General features: G+C 43.5%; 1 protein-coding gene across 6 annotated transcripts in view; it reads right to left on the bottom strand.

The window, feature by feature from the left end:
* The window catches only part of LOC115194902 (AT-rich interactive domain-containing protein 1B), a 106,964-nt gene that overhangs the window by 62,881 nt on the left and 20,012 nt on the right, over positions 1-24,071 (bottom strand). For 4 of the 6 annotated variants that reach the window (XM_029754814.1, XM_029754831.1, XM_029754845.1 and 1 more), the window contains exon 3: positions 15,807-15,971. The exons of 1 other annotated variant lie outside the window; for it this stretch is intronic. In XM_029754814.1, coding sequence (XP_029610674.1) covers positions 15,807-15,971 — 165 coding nt within the window. The remainder of the gene's footprint in view (positions 1-15,806; positions 15,972-24,071) is intronic. One more of the 6 variants, XM_029754823.1, reaches the window with a different exon arrangement.

The following is a 24,071-nucleotide window of genomic DNA, read 5'->3' as shown; positions in this document are numbered from 1 at the left end:
CATTAAAGATCAATAGTGACGCAGTCAATCGCTCCTTAACTTTGAGCCAGGAGAGATTGACATGCATATTACTGACATTCGCTCTCCGTGTACGTCGAAGTGTAATACGCGCTGCTCTGTCCTAGACCAACTGCAATTTTCCCATGTCCTTCTTTGCAGAATCTGACCACACAACTGGGCAGTAGTCCAGGTACGACAAAATTAGGGTCCGTAGGACTGGTCGCCTTAAGCAACGCCTTATCATGGACAGACCTCTTCCCATTTTAGCAGACATCGAGTCTATATATTTTGACCATGACAGCTTGCTATCTACGATTACACCCAGCAGCTTAGTCTCAACTTCCTCAATCGTCACATTACTGAACAATATATCTAGATGAGGTTTAGGGTTGAGCGAGTGATTTGTCCCAAAAACAATGCTTCTCGTTTTTGCGATATTTAGCACCAGTCTATTGCAAGTGACCCATCCTAAAACTGACTGGAGCTCTATGTTAAGGGCGTTAGTTACTTATTTTACTGTCATAGCTGACGTGTATACTGTTGAGCCGTCAGTGTACATAGACACATGCTTTATTCAAGGTCAGTGGAAGGTCATTAGTAAAAACAGAAAACAATAAATCGCCCAAGCCGGTACACCACACTTTTTTAGATTTAGCCTAGTCTTAATCATTTTGACTAAAATATCGTTAAGTCTTAGTTACATTTTTGTCACTTGAATATGATTTAGTCTAGTTATTGTCAAAATGACGAAACCAAAATGGGACATTTCAGTCAACTAAATGCCCTTTAATTTGTCACATTTTTGTCATCACATTTGTATTGCCTCATTAACCTATAGTAAACAAATCAAACTTTATTTGTCACATGCAAGTGCAGACTTTACGGTGAAATGCTTACTTTACAAGCCCTTAGCGCAGTTTAAGAAGAGTTAAGAAAATATTTACCAAGTAGACTAAAATAAAAAGTAATAATTAAAAGTACACAATAAGAATAACGAGGCTATATATACACAGGGGGCACCAGTACCGAGTCAGTGTGCGGGAGTACAGGTTAGTTGAGGTAATTTGTACAAGTAGGTGGGGGTGAAGTGACTATGCATAGATGATAAACAGTGAGTAAGAGCAATGTACAAAAGAGAGAGGGGGGGTGGGGGGGCAATGTAAATTGTCTGGCGGCGATTTTATTAATTGTTCAGCAGTCTTACGGCTTGGGGGTAGAAGCTGTTGAGGAGCCTTTTAGTCCTAGACTTAGCGCTCCGGTACTGCTTGCCGTGCAGTAGCAGAGAAAACAGTCTACGACTAGAGTAACTGGAGTCTGACAATTTTATGGGTTTTCCTCTGACACCGCCTATTGTATAGGTCCTGGATGGCAGGAATCTTGGCCCCAGTGATGTACTGGTCCGTACGCACTACCCTCTGTAGAGCATTACGGTCGGATGCCGAGCAGTTGCCACACCAGGCGGTGAAGCAACCGGTCAGGATGCTCTCGATGGTGCAGCTGTAGAACCTTTTGAGGATCTGATGACCCATGCCAAATCTTTTCAGTCTCCTGAGGGGGAAGAGGTGTTGTTGTGCCCTCTTCACGGCTGTCTTGGTATGTTTGGACCATGATAGTTCGTTGGTGACGTGGACACCAAGGAACTTGAAAAACTCTCGACCCGCTCCTCTACAGCCCCGTCAATGTTAATGGGGGCCTGTTCAGTCCGCCATTTCCTGTAGTCCACAATCAGCTCCTTTGTCTTGCTCACATTGAGGGAGAGGTTGTTGTCCTGGCACCTGGCCAGTTCTCCCTATTGGCCGTCTCATCGTTTTCGGTGATCAGGCCTACCACTGTTGTCGTCAGCGTACTTAATGATGGTGTTGGAGTTGTGTTTGGCCACGCAGTCGTGGGTGAACAGGGAATACAGGAGGGGACTAAGTACACACCCTTGAGGGGCCCCAGTGTTAAGGATCAGCGTGGCGAATGTGTTGTTGCCTACTCTTACCACCTGGGGGCGGCCCGTCAGGAAGTCCAGGATCCAGTTGCAGAGGGAGGCGTTTAGTCCCAGAGTCTTTAGCTTACTGATGAGCTTTGTGGGCACTATGGTGTTGAACGCTGAGCTGTAGTCAAGGAACAGCATTCTCACATAGGTGTTCCTTTGGTCCAGGTGAGAAAGGGCAGTGTGGAGTGCGATTGAGATTGCGTCATATGTGGATCTGTTGGGGCGGTATGCGAATTGGAGTGGGTCGAGCATGTCCGGGAGGATGCTGTTGATGTGAGCCATGACCAGCCTTTCAAAGCACTTCATGGCTACCGACGTGAGTGCCACGGGGCGATAATCATTTAGGCAGGTTACCTTCGTTTCCTTGGGCACAGGGACTATGGTGGTCTGCTTTAAACATGAAGGTATTACAGACCCGTCAGGGAGAGGTTGAAAATGTCAGTGAAGACACTTGCCAGTTGGTCCGTGCATGCTCGGAGTACACACCCTGGTAATCCGTCTGGCCCAGCGGCTTTGTGAATGTTGACCTGTCTAAAGGTTTTGTTCACGTCGGCTACCGAGAGCATCATCACACAGTCATCCAGAACAGCTGGTGCTCTCGTGCATGCTTCAGTGTTGCTGGCCTCGAAGCTTACATAAAAAAGGCATTTAGCTCGTCTGGTAGGCTTGCGTCACTGGGCAGCTCGCGTCTGGGTTTCCCTTTGTAATCCGTAATAGTTTTCAAGCTCTGCCACATCCAACAAGAGTCAGAGTCGGTGTAGTAGGATTCAATCTTAATCCTGTATTGACGCTTTGCTTGTTTGATGGTTTGTCTGAGGGTATAGTGGGATTTCTAATAAGCGTCTAGATTAGTCTCCTGCTCCTTGAAAGCGGCTGCTCTAGCCTTTAGCTCGATGCGGATGTTGCCTGTAATCCATGGCTTCTGGTTGGGATATGTACGTACAGTCACTGTGGGGACGACGTCGTCGATGCACTTATTGATGAAGCCGATGACTGGTGTGGTGTATTCCTCAATGCCATTGGATGAATCCCGGAACATATTCCAGTCTGTGCTAGCAAAACAGTCCTGTAGTGTAGCATCTGTGTCATCTGACCACTTCCGTATTGAGTGAGTCACTGGTACTTCCTGCTTTAGTTTTTGCTTCTAAGCAGGAATCAGGAGTATAGAATTATGGTCAGATTTGCCAAATGGAGGTCGGGGGAGAGCTTTGTATGCATCTCTGTGTGTGGAGTAAAGGTTGTCTAGGATTTTATTTTCTCTGGTTGCACATGTGACACGCTGATAAAAATTTGGTAAAACTGATTTAAGTTTGCCTGCATTAAAGGCCCCGGGCCACTAGGAGCGTCACTTCTGGGTGAGCATTTTCTTCTTTGCTTATGGCCGTATAGAGTTGGTTGAGAGCGGTCTTAGTGCCAGCTTCGTTCTGTGGTGGTAATTAGACGGCTACGAATAATATAGATGACAACTCTCTTGGTAGATAGTGTGGTTTACAGGCATTCTAGCTCAGGCGACTAATACCTCGAGACTTCTTTAATATTAGACATTGGGCACCAGCTGTTATTGACAAATAGACACACACCTCCACCCCTCGTCTACCAGAGGTAGCGTCTGTTCTGCCGATGCATGGAAAATCCCGCTAGCTCTAGATTGTCCGTATCGTCTTTCAGCCATGTCTCGGTGAAACATACGATGTTACAGTTTTTGATGTCCCATTGGTAGGATAATCTTAAAATCGTAGGTCATCAATTTTATTTTCCAATGATTGCACGTTAGCAAGAAGAACGGATGGCAGTGGGAGTTTACTCGCTCGCCTACGGATTCTCAGAAGGCTGCCCGATCTGCAGCCCCTTTTCGTGCGTCTTTTCTTCACGCAAAAGGTGTGGATCTGGGCCTGTTCCAGTGAAAGCAGGATATCCTTCTCGTCGGACTCGTTAAAGGAAAAAGTTTCTTCGAGTCCATGTCAAGTAATCGTTGTTCTGATATCCAGATGTTATTTTCATCATAAGAGCAGCAACATTATCTACACAATAAGTAAAAAAATAAAAGTTACACAAAACACAAAAAAAACGAACAAAAATAGCACAATTGGTTGGGAGAATGTAAAACGCCAGCCATGTTCTTCAGCACCATCTTCTTTGAATAGAGACGTAATTCCTTAAATCAACAGAGAGACACACGTTTGTTCTGCATAGCATATTTATATCTGAATGTTCACTGACTTCCATGTGCACAAATATACATAGCCTTGTCCTAGCAACATATTTTTCTGTACAACATCCTATTCTCAATCCAACAGCAGAAATATGACATATACAAGAATATATTAATTATCTGGTCATGTAAATACCTAATCCAGCCTAGATACTGTAGATCTTGCACAGACAGACACACACACACACACACACACACACACACACACACACACACACACACACACACACAGAGCGAGTGAGCGAAAGAGAGAGGTAGCACAATCCCCAGACTGTGCAGTAAAGTATTGGCAAAGTAGTATGGGTTGCACCTCCGTCATTGCCATTGTTATCAACATTCCACAGGCACCGCAGCCACATTGGTGTCTAATGACTGAACGAGAGCTACCCACTGGGCAGACGGCAATTCAATGTCTATTCCACGTTGGTTCAACGTCATTTCATTGAAACATTTATTCAACCAGTGTGTGCCCACTGGGTAATGACTGTTTCACCCAGTGATGTAGTTGAGTCACAACCTCGAGTCCCCTGTGCTCAAGTCCGAGTCAGAGACACGAGTAACTACCTATGGCTGAAGTCCAAGTCCCAGTGCTCGAGTCCTGGTCGAAGTGCTCAAGTCTGAGTCACTGGGTCCGCATTAACTCAAAATAATGTGATTTACCCAGTCAGATATAGTGTAGTGGCAAGAGGGATTTAGTCAATAAATTGCTTGCCATCCCTTTTCCTTTCTTTCTGTGCCACCAAAAGTTTGCATATAGGATACTGGTAATGTTATCAGGGCCACGTTCCATTGCAAAACGTTTTCGAACGTCCATGAAGAGACGTCATTCCTTAATCAACATGTCAGAGAGACACACATTTGTTCTACATAGAAATAGGCTATCGGAATGTTCCAAAATCGTTACGTCCAGCTGAACACGCCCCAGGTTGTTAGCAATAGCTAGCGTGGTAAAATTATTGAACAAGCTGTCGCCTAAACAAATGGTTTATGGTCCGGTCCGCAAGTAGCCTAGTTTTAGAACGGCCCGCAATATGCTTCATGAATGTAAAATGCGGCCTCTCAATGCATGATAGAAAGAAAAAAAAAACGTAGCGTCAGTATTATGGGTCATATCTTTTGAATGGTAAGGGCTAGAATCAAGCTGTTTTCACAGAGGAAACGAGGGAGACTTTGCTACGTTGGCTTCAGAACCTGGCTATGAAATGCAGTGCAGGAAGTGGGAGGGTTGAGCGAGACTACAAATTCAACGACCGCCTACTTTTCTATACTCAAGGGAGAGAAACATAGCGAGACGGTTGTTTTACTATTATAAACACAATGCAGCTATTATTATGAATTTAGTATAGCAGCGTGTGTTTCTTAACCGTGCAAAGGGCAGCTAATTAGAAGGCTGGTGGTGACTGGTTAGCTACGGAGAAGAAAGAGTCGCCTGCGCAATGTGTCTAATCGGAAGGGGAACCTGTCTGCCCACACTCATCGGTTGCTCCCCCGCAGTTCACTAGCTGATGTAGGTGTGTGTGCCAGGTGTGGAGCTTCCTTCCCACTGCTCAACAGAACTGTGCATCTGTGCAGCAAATAATAACTGTGCTTATCACTGAAAAGCTCTCAATCTCTCCAAAAACTCTTGTCCAGTCCGCTTAGTCAGATTTATTTACAGAGATAGCTGTCCCGTCTTAGTCAACTGAAATGAAATCATTTTGGTTTAGACTTTAAGATGTAAGACCTTTTTAATACCATTTGAAATGCAATTCAATACCAATTTTGAGGTATGTGTGCTCCACAAACCTTCTAATATTCCCATATTTATAGAAAACATTAAAAAAAAATAAAACACATTAGCTAGATCACTACCTCTAAATATACAATGAACAAAAAAATATAAAAACATGTAAAGTGTTGGTCCCCCAAAAAATAAATACCAGAAATGTTCCATACACACTAAAAGCTTATTTCTCTCAAATTGTGTGCACAAATTTGTTTACTTCCCTGTTAGTGAGCATTTATGCTTTGCCAAGATAATCCATCCACCTGACAGGTGTGGCATAACAAGAAGCTGACTAAACAGCATGATCATTACACAGGTGCTGGGGACAATAAAAGGTCACTCTAAAATGTGCAGTTTTGTCACACAACGCCACAGATGTCTCAAGTTGAGGGAGCGTGCAATTGGCCTGCTGACTGCAGGAATGTCTGCCTCCCAACAGCCTTTTAGAGAATTTGGCAGTACATCCAACCGGCCTCACAACCGCAGACCAAGACCACCACATCCGGATTCTTCACCTGCGGGATAGTCTGAGAGTCAATGAGACCGATGCGCTCACAATGGCAAATGCTCATTTCGCACACTCCATATCTCAAATCCATATCAATATATTGGTTGTAAAATATATCTGCACAAAGCTGAGATCATCCTCTCAACTAAACAGCAAAAAAAGAAACGTCCCTTTTTCAGGACCCTGTCTTTCAAAGATAATTCATAAAAATCCAAATATCTTCACAGATCTTCATTGTAAAGGGTTTAAACACTGTTTCCCATGCTTGTTCAATGAACCATAAACAATTAATGAACATGCACCTGTGGAATGGTCGTTAAGACACTAACAGCTTACAGACGGTAGGCAATTAAGGTCACAGTTGTGAAAACTTAGGACACTAAAGAGGCCTTTCTACTGACTCTGAAAAACACCAAACACCTGCTCATCTGTTTGAATATGCCTTAGGCATGCTGCAAGGATGCATGAGGACTGCAGATGTGGCCAGGGCAATAAATTGCGTTGTCCGTACCTGAGACGCCTAACACAGCGCTACAGGGAGACAGGACAGACTGCTGATCGTCCTCACAGTGGCAGACCACGTGTAACAACACCTGCACAGGATCTGAATATCCGAACATCACACCTGCAGGACAGGTACAGCAAGGCAACAACAACTGCCCGAGTTACACCAGGAATGCACAATCCCTCCATCAGTGCTCAGACTGTCCGCAATAGGCTGAGAGAGGCTGGACTGAGGGCTTGTTGGCCTGTTGTAAGGCAGGTCCTCACCAGACATCACCGGAAACAACGTCGCCTATGGGCACAAACCCACCGTCGCTGGACCAGACAGGACTGGACCAGACAGAAGTGCTCATCACTGACGAGTCACGGTTTTGTCTCACCAGGGCTGATGGTCAGATTCGCGTTTGTCGTCTAAGGAAAGAGCGTTACACCTAGGCCTGTTCTCTGGAGCGGGATCGATTTGGAGGTGGGGGCGGCCCGTCATGGTCTGGGGCGCTGTGTCACAGCATCATCAGACTGCAGGCAATCTCAACGTTGTGCGTTACAGGGAAGACATCTTCCTCCCTCATGTGGTAGCCTTCCTGCAGGCTCATCCTGACATGACCCTCCAGCATGACAATGCCACCAGCCATACTGCTCTTTCTGTGTGTGATTTCCTGCAAGACAGGAATGTCAGTGTTCTGCCATGGCCAGCGAAGAGCCCGGATCTCAATCCCATTGAGCACGTCTGGGACCTGTTGGATCGAAGGGTGAGGGCTAGGGCTAGGGCCGTTCCCCCCAGAAATGTCCCGGAACTTGCCGATGCCTTAGTGGAAGAGTGGGGTAACATCTCACAGCAAGACCTGGCAAATCTGGTGCAGTCCATGAGGAGGAGATGCACACAGTACTTAATGCAGCTGGTGGCCACACCAGACGCTGACTGGTACTTTTGATTTTGACCCCCCTTTGTTCAGGGACACATTATTCCATTTCTGTTAGTCACATGTCTGTGGAACTTGTTCAGTTTATGTCTCAGTTGTTGAATCTTGTTATGTTCATACAAATACTTACACAAGTTAAGTTTGCTGAAAATAAATGCAGTTGACAGTGAGAGGACGTTTCTTTTTTTGCTGAGTTTATTACCAAGGCCTAAAACGAACGTGTTTGTATACCAGCCACTGTGGCAGGTAGATAAAAAAAATAGAAAATCTCCAAGCCACAGATTTTTTGTCATAATTACACAAACACAAAAAAACTGCTTAGTAATGTTTCTAAAACAAATGTATTACTCATAAGAAATAATGTGGATATAGCTCTATTTAATTAAACATTCTGTGACCTGAGTATTTTGCAAAAATGGCAGACAAAAATGTTTAGCTGCCACTTTAAGGTTACCTTGGTAACCGGGCCACTCCAGTCATCACATGTGCCTGTGAGAATATCACTAGTAAAGGCCAATGATGTATCTTTTTGCTAGCAGTGGGAGCAAACTCAAACACTGAATAACAACCTAGCTTGTGAACAAAATGTAAATAGCCAAGAAACACGAGGACAAAGTCTCTTTAGTAGACTTGAGTAAATTAGACCAACTTTTATGCCTGTGCATAAATCTTTAGGATTCAGATTGTGCCTTACCAGATATGAAACAAAACGGCAGAAATACTTTGAAAACAGATACAGCAGCATTTATTTTGCTATAAATCACAACTCTCACTTGTGGCCATACTTGACTATTTTTCCTAATTGCTCACATTGTAGAGCCCGGAGTGTTACCACGCGCTATCGTGGCTGGTAAATCAGACATTCTTACCCAACAATGCCAAAATCGCCCCGCGTTTGGCAGGTGTTAATTTTAGACCCTGTATTTTTTATTTATAAGAAATAAATATATATTTAAGCAGTAAGGCACGAGGGGGTGTGGTATATGGCCAATATACCACGGCTAAGGGCTGTTCTTATGCACAGTGCAGAGTGCCTAGACACAGCCCTTAGCAGTGGTATACTGGCCATATATCACAAACCCCCTGAGGTGCCTTATTGCTATTATAAACTGGTTACCAATGTAATCAGTGCAGTAAAAATACATGTTGTGTCATACCCATGGTATACGGTCTGATATACCACGGCTGTCAGCAAATCTGCATTCAAGGCTCGAACCCCCCAGTTTATAAATGTATTTAGGTCATGCGTATTACACAGGATAGCGGTGTTTTTCTTATAGCTAGAATCAGAATACTTTCTACAGGAGCGCAGCGGGAAAGGCAGTAAAAAGTGGCTCGCTCATTATCACTGCAGCAGGCCCCAGCGGAACAGGTACATGGGCAGGGCAGTCGCTTTCATTTGAGGAATTATTAAGATAAAGCACTTTGCTGTTTGACCAAGTCATTCAATAGCTAAATGGTTAACTAGCTAGCTAACGAGTGAGCTAACTAGCCAAGCTACAAGCAATGTTTAGAATTGGCTATCTATTTTGTAGCCTACATTACTCGCTGTGCTTTAATCTGGCAACGGCTGACTTGCAGTGGCACACGTACATCACGCGCACAGAGTCGTAGGCTACATGAGAAGCGCTGTAGCATTTTGAAAAGTAGGCTATAATTTGAGCCGCGGTGGCAACAATTAAGCAGCTGCACAACATTGCTGAAACACCGTAGTCATCTCCGGTCGCATTTTTTAAGACCATTGAAAACTGAATTTAGGACAATAAGACATTTAAGGCCTTTAATTGAGATAAATTACTTTAAGGACCCGCGTACACACTGGTTTAGTTTAGTTTTTTTTCTTGGTCTATTTAGTCAGTTATAGTGCCGTCAATCACTACTGAAAAATAGTTGTTTGACGAATATTTAAGTCACAGTTTTTGTTGACAAAATTTACATTGCTCCATGATAAGGTAGTGGATGTAAATCCATAACACTAATGTTTTTCAGCTACAGTTTATGATGAATTATATCAAAAGCCGCACTGAAGTCTAACAAAACAGCTCCCACAATCGTCAGTCATTTGTGTCCGTGCCCTTCATTCATGTTGAGTGTCCTTCCCTTTATTTGGTCCGTAAGCATGAATATGAAGACTCAGTACTTGTTGTTTGTATGTCATGCCTAAATTGGTTAATCTTGTCAACAACTAAAAAAAACGTGTTTTGTTATGAACAAGCCATCTGCCTCAATGCTTGTTTGCCTAGAATTTAATTTAAGGTAGTCCAGAGCCTTTTACTATCATTCTGTATATTATTCATCTTTGTTCCATAGTATAGTTTCTTCTATTTGTTTAGTTACGTGACTTCTCAATTTACTGTATGTTTGCCAATCTGCTGTGTTGTCAGACTTATTTGCAATTCCCTTTGCCTCATCCCTCTCAGCCATACAATTGTTCAAGTCATCATCTACCCATGGGGATTTCTTGATGGGCACATGCCGTTCAGTAACCGGAAGAAGCGATTTAATGAATGCTTCAAGTGCAGCATCAGGCTGTTTCTTCTTCATATCTTCGACATAGGAATCATTGCAAAACCTCTTGCGTGATCGCTTATACACAATTTTAGGTCCTTGGAACTTTGGTTTTTCTAGATATGGTTACTATATTATGATCACTACATCCGATGGGTGTGGATACTGCTTTAAATGTGGTCAAGACATGCGGATAATTTAGTTCCTGTTCTGTTTGTAAATACCTTGGTAGGTTGACTTGAACCTGAACCAGACTGCAGGCAGCGGTCACAGCTTGAAGCTTCTTTTTGAGTGGACAGCTTGATGATAACCAGTCAATACTTAGGTCTCACAGAACATATACCTCTGTTGATATCACATACATTATCAAGCATTTCACAAATATAGTAAAAATACAGACTTTTAGCATTCTATGGTCTATAGCAACAACCTACGAGAATAGGCTCTAGGTAAAAAGGAAACAGGTCGAAAAGTATATTTATACACAGTAAAATGAGTCCTATATCGACATAACCTGAAAAGGCCGCTCAGCAAGGAAGAAGCCACTGCTCCAAAACCGCCATAAAAAAAGCCAGACCACGGTTTGCAACTGCACATGGGGACAAAGATCGTACTTTTTGGAGAAATGTCCTCTGGTCTGATGAAACAAAAATAGAACTGTTTGGCCATAATGACCATCGTTATGTTTGGAGGAAAAAGGGGGAGGCTTGCAAGCCACAGAACACCATCCCAACCGTGAAGCACGGGGGTGGCAGCATCATGTTGTGGGGGTGCTTTGCTGCAGGAGGGACTGCTGCACTTCACAAAATAGATGGCATCATGAGGTAGGAAAATGATGTGGATATATTGAAGCAACATCTCAAGACATCAGTCAGGAAGTTAAAGCTTGGTCGCAACGGGTCTTCCAAATGGACAATGACCCCAAGCATACTTCCAACGTTGTGGCAAAATGGCTTAAGGACAACATTGTCAAGATATTGGAGTGGCCATCACAAAGCCCTGACCTCAATCCTATAGAAAATTTGTGGGCAGAACTGAAAAAGGGTGTGCGAGCAAGGAGGCCAACAAACCTGACTCAGTTACACCAGCTCTGTCAGGAGGAATGGGACAAAATTCACCCAACTTATTGTGGGAAGCTTGTGGAAGGCTACCTGAAATGTGTGACCCAAGTTAAACAATTTAAAGGCAATGCTACCAAATACTAATTGAGTGTATGTGAACTTCTGACCCACTGGGAATGTGATGAAAGAAAAGCTGAAATAATTATCTACTATTATTTTGACATTTCACATTCTTAAAATAAAGTGGTGATCCTAACTGACCTAAGACAGGGAATTTTTACTAGGATTAAATGTCAGGAATTGTGAAAAACTGAGTTTAAATGTATTTGGCTAAGGTGTATGTAAACTTCCGACTTCAACTGTATATGATAAAATGGAATTATTTTTGACCTTTTTCTGGGTTGCTTGTTTATATATATATATATATATATTAGTGCTTTTCTGATCGGCTGATCCAAGACATATGTCAGTGACATTTGCATTTGAGCCAATGGTACTGAGTGGGCTGCCCACAGTGGGCTTCTTCCAAGGGCACACAGTATCAGTGTAAACAATGGAATTAAACTCTATGGGCATATGATTATTGCTGACAATACCCTCGGACCTCACAGTTAAAGGAATATAGATTAGGTTATAGACAATTCCCATGTCCTCTGTTGCTACCAAACCCAGGCAGTCGGTCTCTTAAGCAGAAGCCAAAAAAATACTAAAATAAAATAAATTGCTCAAAAAAAAAAAAGTTTGCCTATTTTAAAAAGGATTTGCATCTGACCAGTGTGTGCCTGCCCTGCCTGGTGAATGCTGGTAATTTACATCCCCCGGTAATTGATATTCTAGCAGGCTTGAGCGTATTTTTTTATATATATATTTTTTTAAATAGGCGCTGACACTTAATCACCAATTAATTCTAGTGAATCATTTGAGAAGAAAACACTTGTCAAGTTGCAGCGGTCTGCAAGGCTGTGCTGTTACCATAGAGACCCAGACAATGAGAGTAGAAGGGCTGCCTGAATGGGTTCAAGACTCTTCTTGTGAACTACAGGCCTACAGCGCATTTGGAAAGTATTCAGACCCCTTGACTTTGACCTTTTGTTACAGCCTTATTCTAAAATGAATTACATTTGTTTTTCCCCCCCTCATTCTTCACACAATACACCAGATCTGTGCCTCGAGACAATTCTGTCTCGGAGGTCTAAGGACAATTCCTTCGACCTCATGGCTTGGTTTTTGCTATGACATGCACTGTGGGACCTTATATAGACAGGTGTGTGCCTTTTCTAAATCATGTCCAATCAATTGAATTCACCACAGGTGGACTCCCTAGTTGTAGAAACATCTCAAGGATGATCAATGAAACAGGATGCACCTGAGCTCAATTCCGAGTCTCATAGGAAAGGGTCTGAATACTTCAGTAAATAAGGTATTTTTTTATTTTTTATATAGATTTGCTTAAAATCTAAACCTCTTTTCACGTTGTCATTATGGGGTATTGTGTGTAGATGGATGAGGGAATTGTTTTATTTAATCCATTTGAGAATAAGGCTGTAACGTAACAAAATGTAGAAAAGGTCAAGGGGTCTGAATACTTTCCGAATGCACTGTATATCTAGTCAAATGGAGCTGAGGGAGAAAAGCTACTTTACTTTAAAGCCGACTTGAAGGCCAAAACCATCTTTCCTGCAGAGTGTAATGTAACCTCCAGTCCAGCTCCATCACAGCTGATAAAAGGCTCCTTGGCTTGTCTGAGAGTAGCATTAATATTCTCAGTGAAATACCGGGGAAGGCTTGGACCTTGGCAGCTAGCTTGATGGAGGATTTTTCCTACTTCCCTCAGTAGAGACCGTTTTTCACAGAGATAAGACACAACAGCCAGGCTGCAGTTACCAAACACACAATGTGCGGTCCAAATTACACCATATTCTCTATATAGTGCCCTACCTCTGACCAGAGCCCTACACTTTATAGGGAATAGGGTAACACATTAGGGACGCATTCACACTCACTCCTCATCAATGAAAACCCATGTCCGAGAGGGGACCCCCCCCCCTCGCTTTCTTTTCCTTTCTCCCGGCTTCATTGTATCAAACACACACCCGTTTCCCGGGGTGTCCGCTGACTCATTGTCTCACAAAGGCAACACACACACACAAAGCTAATTAAGGCTGTCGGAGGAGAGAGACCGAGTCACGGGGGAAACACACAGAGCTCAGTACAGACTGCCACTGATAAGCTCTTCATCACTCGCACGGGGTCTGGAATCTGATTGGGATTTGTGGCTGCTGGAACACTGTGTAGGGATCCTATAAGGAGATAACTTAGAAGCGCCCCCTCGTCTTGTTTGGTGGGCCCCTGATAGAGTTCGCACACACTGTTAGCAGCCGAGCTTCATCATTACAACCCCCAGTTTCACCATAAACACTGGTCTAACAAGCACGCTGGCGGCCATCTTGGGTCTGTGGTTTTAGCAGGAGCCGTGGCAATCGAGGGCAACAGTCTCATTTCACCTGCGTATTTCCCCTATCCTCCCTGTCAAAAACAGTGGGAGCGGACAGAAATTGAAAATGTTTTTCTCTATCAATCTGGTCTTCATCTAAGAGAAAATGAAAATGATACAGTTAGGGGTGTGGGAATAAAAAGAAGCTTAGCAATATGACGGAGCAGCTCGCTGCAGTGCGTGTACTGCTCTCCTCAGATATCACACTGGAAACCCCAGAGAATTTTACTCAAGGTCAATCTCTCATTACTCCATCCAGCCAGCACCACCATACACTCCCTCCCTCCCTCCCTCTTCTCTTGCTCGCTTTGTATTTCTTCTCAGAGACGCTCTCTTATCAAATGAGCCCCAGGTATTACATCAATATCCCTTTCAAACAGGAGACAAAACCCCATCAACTTTGGCATTCCGACAACTTTTCTTCACATCTGAGAGGTATTGCCGGTGACAAAGCCTGTACTTTTATTTCCGCCAACACCTAAAAGGGGTTCCTGAAACATCGCCTTTCATCTTACCGTCTTCGGTATGCATTAAATCATGAACGTTCCATTGCTGTACGAATCAAACTTGTCCTTGTCATTATGAAAAGGTATAAACACCAAAACGGTAGTGTGCATGACATCGCAGCAGCCTGGTCCAAATAGCAACGTTACCTGCTCGATTTTTTTTGCACCAAAAAACCCAGCATTTTAAACATTTATTTAGGATATGTCAATCTAGCAAGCCAGGCAACTAAAAGCAACTTTCTAGACAATGTCTCGGTTTGTTGCTAGCTTGTTAGCTATCTAGCCAGCTCATATAGTTACCAGAACATATCTGACAACAATTTGAGTTAAACTTTAGCCAATGTTTTATTCACCATAACAGGAAAATGAACACATTACAAGATAATTATTAACAATTATGGCGATCTGCAAACTTACTGTTGTGAATGTGAAGTATTGAAACGAATGCATTTCTGTCTGAGGAATTTAGAGCTTGCTGTCAGGTTACCATGACAACGATTGCAACAGGGTCAAAGTTGAATGTCTTGCTCAGTTGTGGCTAAGCAATGGCTAAATAAAAAGCAAATGCAAAAGAAGAATGTGGTACAAATTTGGCTGTTTGAAAGAGGACCATACAAACATTGCCCAGTACTTTTTTTCAGGCAACATACCGCAAATCCTATGTGAATCAGGTAAAAGGGTTAGGGTTTGCCCTGAACGGTAACTCTCTGCTCCGTTGAATGCAAAGCACTGCGGCTGACCTGCTGCCTCCACCTCAAAAACATGAGCAGCCAAATCGCTGACTCAATATAACAACCAGAGAGGGTGGACTTCATTAAAGCCACTGGCCCCGTATGAGATACAGGGTCTGCATCTCAAATGGAACCCTATTCAATATATAGTGCACTACGGTTTCTAGTCGTGCACTATAAAGGAAATAGGATGCCATTTGGGACGCTGCTACAGAGAGGATGGAACAGGGGGACTGCAGATGGAACAGATACCAGTCCACTCTAATCTCTGGAGAACACTACAGCGCAGAATTAATGTATTGCTCTTTTCGTTTTTTAATTTAGCTAGAATAAACAGGGGCCACCCAGGTCCATTAGCTAACAAATGAAAACAGACAATCCTAGTGAACTTGAAACCCAAAACAATGAGACCCAACGCTCCAAAAAGGAAGGTCTCTCCACTTGTGTATTATGCATGCTTATAGAGTGAACACTGCTTTAGTTACACTCTCCCACACCGGTATCAAGAACACGAACTAACCAACAAGCACTTCCGAAAAGTCTGTCAAACCCAAGTCCTCAAAAACTGCTGCTCAACTTCTTCACGAGCAGGGCATTGTGGGGGTTGTAGTCTTACCTGTTGTGGTGGTGGTGGGCGTGGCTGCATGTAGGGGGGCTGTGTGGGGGCGGTGGGCTGTTGCTGGGGAAGGCTGAAGTACGGGGACTGGCCCTGCGGCTGGCAGTACCCACCCATGCCACCCTGCTGCCCCTGATGCTGCTGTCCATACTGGGCTACCATCTGCTGAGAGACACAGTAAGGGAGACCTCAGGTCAGGTATTATAGAAATACTCCTTAAAAACATCTCACTGTCAATGTCCACAACTCTGCGAGTCGTTCTCGACCAATGGCCTTTAGTTCACTAAGCCATCTTATCAGAGTTCAATAAAGAACACAAATCCCGATTCATATCAGAACTGAATTTGATTAACTACACTCACAATCACCTTGGTGAAGTAGGCCTATAGCCTAAAAAAAATCTGCACTCAGTCCCAAGTACGCTAATTAAAGTTCTTTACCTTGACTCTGGGATTGACTAATAGCACTGTGAGAAGTGAAGAGCAGAACTCCGTTTTTTTTTTCTTCTCCAGCCAACATTACTGTTGTGTTGACGTCGATAATACACACAGCAGCTGCGTCCCAAATGGCACCGTATTCCCTATAGTGCACTACTTTTAACCATGGCAAAAGGTAGTGCATAATAAAAAGGGTATAGGGTGTCATTTGGGACGCAGCCACAGCCCCTCCCTCCTTCCTTTCATTGCACGCTGTCGTTGGGAACGTCTTATGTAAGACGTTTTGGGGAACAGCTGTTATTGGCTCACCCCTCTCTCTGCCTCATCTGGAGTCACTTACATTAGGCAGCAATGTGTCAAAGTCTTTATTATTTAACAAAAATAAGCCTAAACCATCAGCGGTGAAAATGAGAATGCGGTTTTTGATCAATGTACAGAACAGCAAGAGGGATATCTATTCTAGAGTACACCATCTAGAAAATAAGTTTAAAAAAATAACAATCACAACATTTCTGCTAGAGGCGGAATTCAGCTTGAAAGACGTTTATTTACATTTCTGTGTAGGTGATAAAATGATTCAATGCAAAAGCCGAGCACGACAACACTAGCCCTGTCAATATATGAAATATCACAGATCTAGGAAACCTGTGAGGAATGTGTGTCTATGTCCTAAATTGCACCCTATACCCTACTGTGCACTACTTTTGACCAGAGTCGTATGGGCCCTGGTCAAAAGTAGTGCCCTATAAATAAAGGGATAGGGCGCCATTTCGGGCACACATAAGAGCAATCAATGAAATATAGCTGGGTTATTTCCATTTCCTGACCTTAAAAGGCAATTCCTCATTCATCATCTCCAGCACCATAGCAGTGTCTATATATGTGACAATGGCACACAACAGTGGTTGAAAAGGGTCTTAAATCCTACTCTGTGACAAGTTTTTAGCCAGAGGGAGGGAATTTTCTTGCTCCCCACGTCACCATGAATCTCCGTATTTGAAAATCATTGTTTTTAAATGTCATCGGGTATGACTTTGTTTACTACAAAATATAGAAATATGTCACTGTCACATATGTAGACACTGGTATTGTGCTGGAGATAATGAATGAGGTTATAAAGTGATGGAATTGCCCTTTAAGCTCAACACTATGTAGATATCATTTTCTTCTTTTAAAGAAAACAGCATTTCACTAGATCAGATCGATAAGAGGCCTCAAACTCCCAGATACATAGCTCGAAAACAACTCGCAGAATTGTGGACATTGACATTGAGATGTTTTACTATTCACAAGGGCCCATGGTAAAAATAAGTACCCTATATAGGGAATAGGGTGCCATTTGGGACACGGTGCCATTTGGGACACGGTCCCAGAAACATGGTTATTCGACTGCATCGAAAGGGAGGACACCGACGAGGAGGCCCATATAAAATAAAATGTATTGTAGTGCAGCAATGAGCGGTCTTACAATCCAATAGCTGTATGCAATGCTCATCGCCCAACCAGCAGTCAGCTCCTTAAGCTCTGAGGGCGGCGAGGCTGTTTTTCCACACATGAGCTCATCACTCTGGAACCGAGACACTGATATCTGGGAGCCTAACTCAGCCTCCCCTAGCTCGCTGCCGCTCTTCCATGCCTCGCTCTCCTCTCCGAGCTGGGAACCCTTTCTTTTTAACAGAGGGCATCACAATCGGTTTTCCCCGCGATTGCAAAGATGGTTGTGCATTGACTGTGTGTCAGAATGCGTATTTCCCTCACTATGGCACCCGTAATGAATATGTGCCTCGAGAGTAATATTTATCTTGCATAGAACACACAAGCCGACTAGGTAAATAGATTAACTATTCTATTATGGGGTTGTCAGATTGTTCTATTCATTACTCATTTTGTTCATATGGACTGTTCTAGCATCTTCAAAGTGCGCCTCAGCAGATATTATTTTTTTTCTCTTAATGTTAAACCCATAAAAGCTCGGTCTAAGCCCGGGGGGGGTTCTACTAAGCTATATGGAATTGTTTTAAGAAGGTCATACCAAGGATTATTTTACTATTTGATTTTGAATTTTAAGACCCCACCCCCCCAAAAAAAATGTGATGAAAAATGGTATTTGGCCTTACTGCTATTAGCCCAAACAAACGCACTGAATAACAGATAGTCCCACCAAAAAAACCTACGGAAGTTTGTCTGTCCTATATCTAAGAGAAAGATCAGGAAACATTTGTTATTTTTGGTATTAAACCGTCTCCATATGTACTGTACTTCCATACATTTCTTCAACCGGTACCGGGGGACATTCAGACGAGTTCCAAGTCTGTGGGCGTCCTAGAGCAAAACAACCGACACGTACAGTACGTGTTCGTGAGAGTCTCACAGAGGGGAATTAATGTAGCCCAAACTGTTGGAACGCTACAGGCAGAAGTTGGCGGATCAGACGAGTCCTGAGACGCTTGTGGGTGTCAAGGGAGCGAAAGGGAGAAAACCATCGTGTTTGTGAGAGTCTTATCTTTCCATAGAGGGGTCATAATCATTTGTATGCCAACCCGTTCAGAGGCTACAATGTTGTGAAAAAACAGATTTTAGGGATGCCTCATGGTCTGACAAACACCGCTCTAGCTCTTGTCACCGCAGACTTTGGAAGTGCGACGTCGGCGGACGCGGTGGATTTGGACGCATCAAAGGTTTAAAAAGAAAAATGTAAAAAACAGATCTAGCCTAAACACGTGATTTCTGCGGGGGCGCGGACATCGACTCTAGCGGTTTAAATACTAAATGACTGCAGCTGATTACCAATATGTATAAAGATGGAGGAGGCATGGCTTAATCCTGCAATCACTTCAGTAGGCTTAGACCTAAAATCAGGTGCTGCTGCCAGCGCCACCGTCTCTCAACGCGGCTCATTTACTAAAGAACAGACTGACAGCTACCAAAAAAAAGAGGATAGGCACTAGGAAGACCTTTGCTTAAATGAAGTGTTGGTTACTGAGACATTACAAAACCAAGCCATACACAGGGTAATGTAAGTCTCAATGACATCTTAGCTAAAGTGTACATGATCTATAATCAAATCAGCATGGGCATCTAGAGTTTTGGCAGATGCAGCATGCTTAATCCTCAGGTTTTAACGGTATGTAACGCCTTCAGACCCCCACAAAGAGCAAGGACTGATTACACCAGGTCTCGGTCCCAAATGCCACCTATTTTTTTTTTACCAGGGCCCATAGGGTACTGGTCAAAACAGTAGTTCACTATAAGGAAATAGGGTACCATTTAGGACAGACCAGAGACTGCAGGATGTGAGGGAAGACACATTGAATAGGAAAGCCAGCCTGCATAATCGACAGAGGAAAATCAATTCCTAATTATCTTGAAATATTAAGGTTAATCTCTGAATGGCATCTCTAATACGGTCTTGTCTGCTCTGTTGCATCTCTTCTCTCCGTGGCAGCCATCCTCTCTCCCCCCCGTTTGGCCACTTGTTCTACAGGAGCGGGGAACATAATCGTTATAAAACAGCACAGCAGGGTACCGGTGGTATCTGACCAGTTGAAACATCCAATTTCAGGTGGAATCCGTGAGGTAATAAAGAAGGTGTCTCAGGGCCATCTGGGGCCCGGTGCAGATAAAAGTCATTACATGCTCCATCCCTCTTGGAGATGGAAAAGCAAGCAGAGCTGACAACACTGACAGAGTCTTCAGGTCAAACAGAAAAATTCTGCCGATTTCAAATGATGTAATGGTAGTTTTCTACTATCGTTGTGATGGCGGTTTCCTTGGGCAACGTAATTTTTGTTATTTTCAAAGCTGGTGTTGTGAATATTTACATTTCGGTAATTTAGCAGATACTCTTAGCCAGTGCGACTTAGTCTGTATCAATATGGTATATGATAGAATACAACCATTTTCTCTCTCATCTTCCTTACTGACAGTGAACAGTGACAGTGAACTTATCCTTGTAAAATGACTCACTGGTCTGTTAACTCCGGCTTGTAAAAGGGGAGGTTAGCTCAAATTTTTAGTGACCTTTTTTGATTGGTTCTCATATGCACTCCATTTGCATGCGCAACGCCCCCCACGCTCCCTCGTCAATTTGCTACGCCCCCACTGGAGGTAAACAAGCCAAGCCAAAGGCCAGCTAACTAAAACAGTGGAGAGAAAAAGTGACAAGAGTTTTCTAAAAAAGGAGATCGTAACAACCAATTTAGAGATTAAAATAGGAGCAACTTGAAGCATAGAGCCTTTTGTGCGAAGGCAGGATGTATTGGCGGTCTTTGAGGGAAAGCCTCATTTACCAGCTAGCTAGTTCTAATCTTCAAGAAGATAGGAAAACAGCCTAGAATTCTGGCAATCATGTCTGCGCTAAAAGCTGTGGAGGACAGATGACCAAATCCGAGAGGCAACAGCCCTGGGTCTCAGAGTGGCGGAAGACAAGAATGCTATGTGGGAGGGTATATGCGGCCTTGTCTTGGGGAGTCCGGAGCGCTATTTGGGGAAGACCGCAAAAGCTGTGTTGGCCTCAGTCCTATACAGCGCAAAAAAACAAACATTGTGATCTTTGTGGATGAAGTCCATACGACCTACAAATGGTATGTACAATGACCTAGAACTGTACTTTGACGGTATAGAACGGCACTGCGATGGATACACGTAATGTCCAAATGGAAATTATAGATGACACACGTGAATGATTGAAAAGTTTTTTATTTGCACAAACATAATGAGTAAATCAATGGTTGTTTGCATGATAGTTTTATCACTTTGTTTTTAGGCCTATCATAAACGACTGGGTGACAGGCAGCATAAGGGTTGAATGAGGCACTACGGAAAGTACACTGAACAATAACATCAACGCAGCATGTAGTGTTGGTCCCATGTTACACGAGCTGAAATAAAAGATACCAGAAATGTTCCACAAGCACAACAAAACACACATTTTGTGAAAAACAAAAACGGTTTACACCCATTAGTGAGCATTTCTCCTTTGCCAAAATAATCCAGCTGCTTGACAGGTGTGGCATAAAGAAGCTGACTAAACAGCATGATCGTTACACAGGTGCACCTAGTGCTGGGGACAATAAAAGGCCACTAAAATGTGCAGTTTTGTAACAACACAATGAAACCGATTTCTCAAGTTGAGCAAATGTGCAATTGGCATGCTAGAATGTCCACCAGAGCTGTTGCCAGAGAATTTAAATGTTCATTGCTCTACCATAAGCTGCCTCCAACGTCCAAACGGCCTCAATCACAGACCACGTGTACCCGCGCCAGCCCAGGACCTCTACACACGGCCTCTTCACTTGCGGGATTGTCTGAGACCAGTCACCCGGACAGATGATCAAACTGTGGGTTTGCACAACCAAAGAAGTTCTGTAAAAACTGGTGGGGTTATGGTACGGGTAGGCATAAGCTACAGACAACGAACACAATTGCATTTGATCAATGGCAATTTGAATGCAGAGAGATAGTGTGATGAGATGCTGAGGCCCATTGTTGTACCATTCATCCACCGCCATCACGTTTTCAGCATGATAATGCAGTCATGTCGCAAGGCTCTGTACACAATTCCTGGAAGCTGAAAATGTCCCAGTTCTTCCATGGCCTGCATACTCAGACATGTCACCCATTGAGCATGTTTGGGATGCTCTGGGTCGACGCGTATGACAGTGCGTTCCAGTTCCCGCCAATATCCAGCAACTTCGCACAGCCATTGAAGAGTGGGACAACATTCCACAGGCCACAATCAACAGCCTGATCAACTTTATGCAAAGGAGATGTGTCACGCTGCATGAGGCAAATGCGGGTCACACCAGATAGTGACTGGTTCTCTGATCCACGCCCCATTCCTTTTTTTAAAAAGGTATCTGTGACCAAAAGATGCATATCTGTATTCCCAGTCATGTGAAATCCATAGATTAGAGATTACTGATGTTAGGGAAGATGAGCACATGTTGTTCAAAAGTGGTATAAGGCAACATTTGAGTGACAGACATGAGGAGCTATATACAGTGTATTCGTTAGGTATTCAGACCCCTTGACTTTTTCCACATTTTATTACGTTACAGCTGTATTCTAAAATGGTTTAAATGTTTCCCCCCCCCCTTGATCTACACACAATACCACATAATGACAAAGCAAAAACATGTTTAGACTGCAAATGTATTATAAAAAAAAAAATGAAATATCACATTTACATAAGCATCTTTGGTAGCTCAGGTCTCCTCAGAGATGTTAGATCGGGTTCAAGTCCGGGTTCTGGCTGGGCCACTCAAGGACATTGAGACTTGTTCCTAAACCATTCCTGCCATCCAATCCTAACTAGCCTCCCAGTCCATGCTGCTGAAAAACCTCCCCACAACATGATGCTGCCACCACAGTTCCTCGTAGAGATGGCGCCAGGTTCCTTCAGACGTGACGCTTGGCATTCAGGCCAAAGAGTTCAATCTTGGTTTCAGCAGACCAGAGAATCTTGTTTCTCAGGGTCAGAGTCCTTTAGGTGCCTTTTGGCCAACTCCAAGCGGTCTGCCATGTGCCTTTTACTGAGGAGTGGCTTCCGTCTGGCCACTACCATAAAGGCCTGATTGGTGGAGTGCTGCAGAGATGGTTGACCTTTGGAAGGTTCTCTCATCTCCACAGAGGAACTCTGGATCTCTGTCAGAGTGACCATCGGGTTCTTGGTTACCTCCATGACCAAGGCCCTTCTCCCCCGATTGCTCAGTTTGGCTGGGCGGCCAGCTCTAGGAAGAGTCTTGGTGGTTCCAAGCTTGTTCCATTTAAGAATGATGGCCACTGCGTTCTTGGGGACCTTCAATGCTGCAGACATTTTTTTGGCATCCTTCCTCAGATCTGTGCCTCGACACAATCCAGTCTCGGAGCTCTACGGACAATTCCTTTAACCTCAGGGCTTGGTTTTTGCTCTGACATGCACTATCAACTGTGGGACCTTATACATACATACATACATACACACACACACACACACATACAGGTGTGTGCCTTTCCAAATCATGTCCAATCAATTTAAATTTACCACAGGTGGACTCCAATGAAGTTGTAGAAACATCAAGGATGATCAATGGAAACAGGATGCACCGGAGCTAAATTTAGAGTCTCCTAGCAAAGGGTCTGAATACTTATGTCAGTAAGGTATCTGTTTTTTATAGATTTGCAAAGATTTTCACTTTGTCATTATGGGGTAGTGTGTCTCCGTTGATGAGGATTTATTTAATACATTTTAGAATAAGGCTGTAACATATAATGTGGAAAAGGGGAAGGGGTCTGAATACTTTCCGAATGCACTGTACATACACAACGCGAGAAAGAGCGAGCGTGGCTATATAGTCTGGTTTAGGAAGGGAATATCTATGTAATGTTTTATGGAAACAAGGTGTTCCTCAAGGACTGCAAGAAGTAATGGCAGAGGTGGTTTAACTAAACAGAAGCCTATGTAGGTGTCTGTGGGGATGCCTGCCCACTTGCCCTTCAGCACAGGCATCATGACGAGATGCATGAAAGACATTTTCACACTTCAAAAGTCATTCCATGTTCGCTCCATGCATTATATTATCCTGCAAAATAGTTAATTTAGCACTTTTCTTTATCTTTACATTTGTAAATGTTGCATTAGATAGACATTTTAGGTTGACTTGAAAGATTCATCTCTTTTGGTTTTGTTGGTCATACTTGCTGTACTCTGATCTTTTTGGGCCAGACTATGATCTATTAATTTTTAGGGTACTTCATGTTCATGCATTGCAAAATTAGGGGGCAGGGAGGAAACTTGCCAGAAGTGAACATGGGTGGTACAGTAGTAGCTAGCTGGAATGCATGGGTG

Source organism: Salmo trutta, chromosome 1 (assembly GCF_901001165.1).
Source record: "Salmo trutta chromosome 1, fSalTru1.1, whole genome shotgun sequence".
In the NCBI taxonomy this organism is placed as follows: Eukaryota; Metazoa; Chordata; class Actinopteri; order Salmoniformes; family Salmonidae; genus Salmo; species Salmo trutta.
The sequence above is the reverse complement of the archived record's forward strand: the minus strand, read 5'-3'. Positions and strand labels throughout refer to the sequence as shown.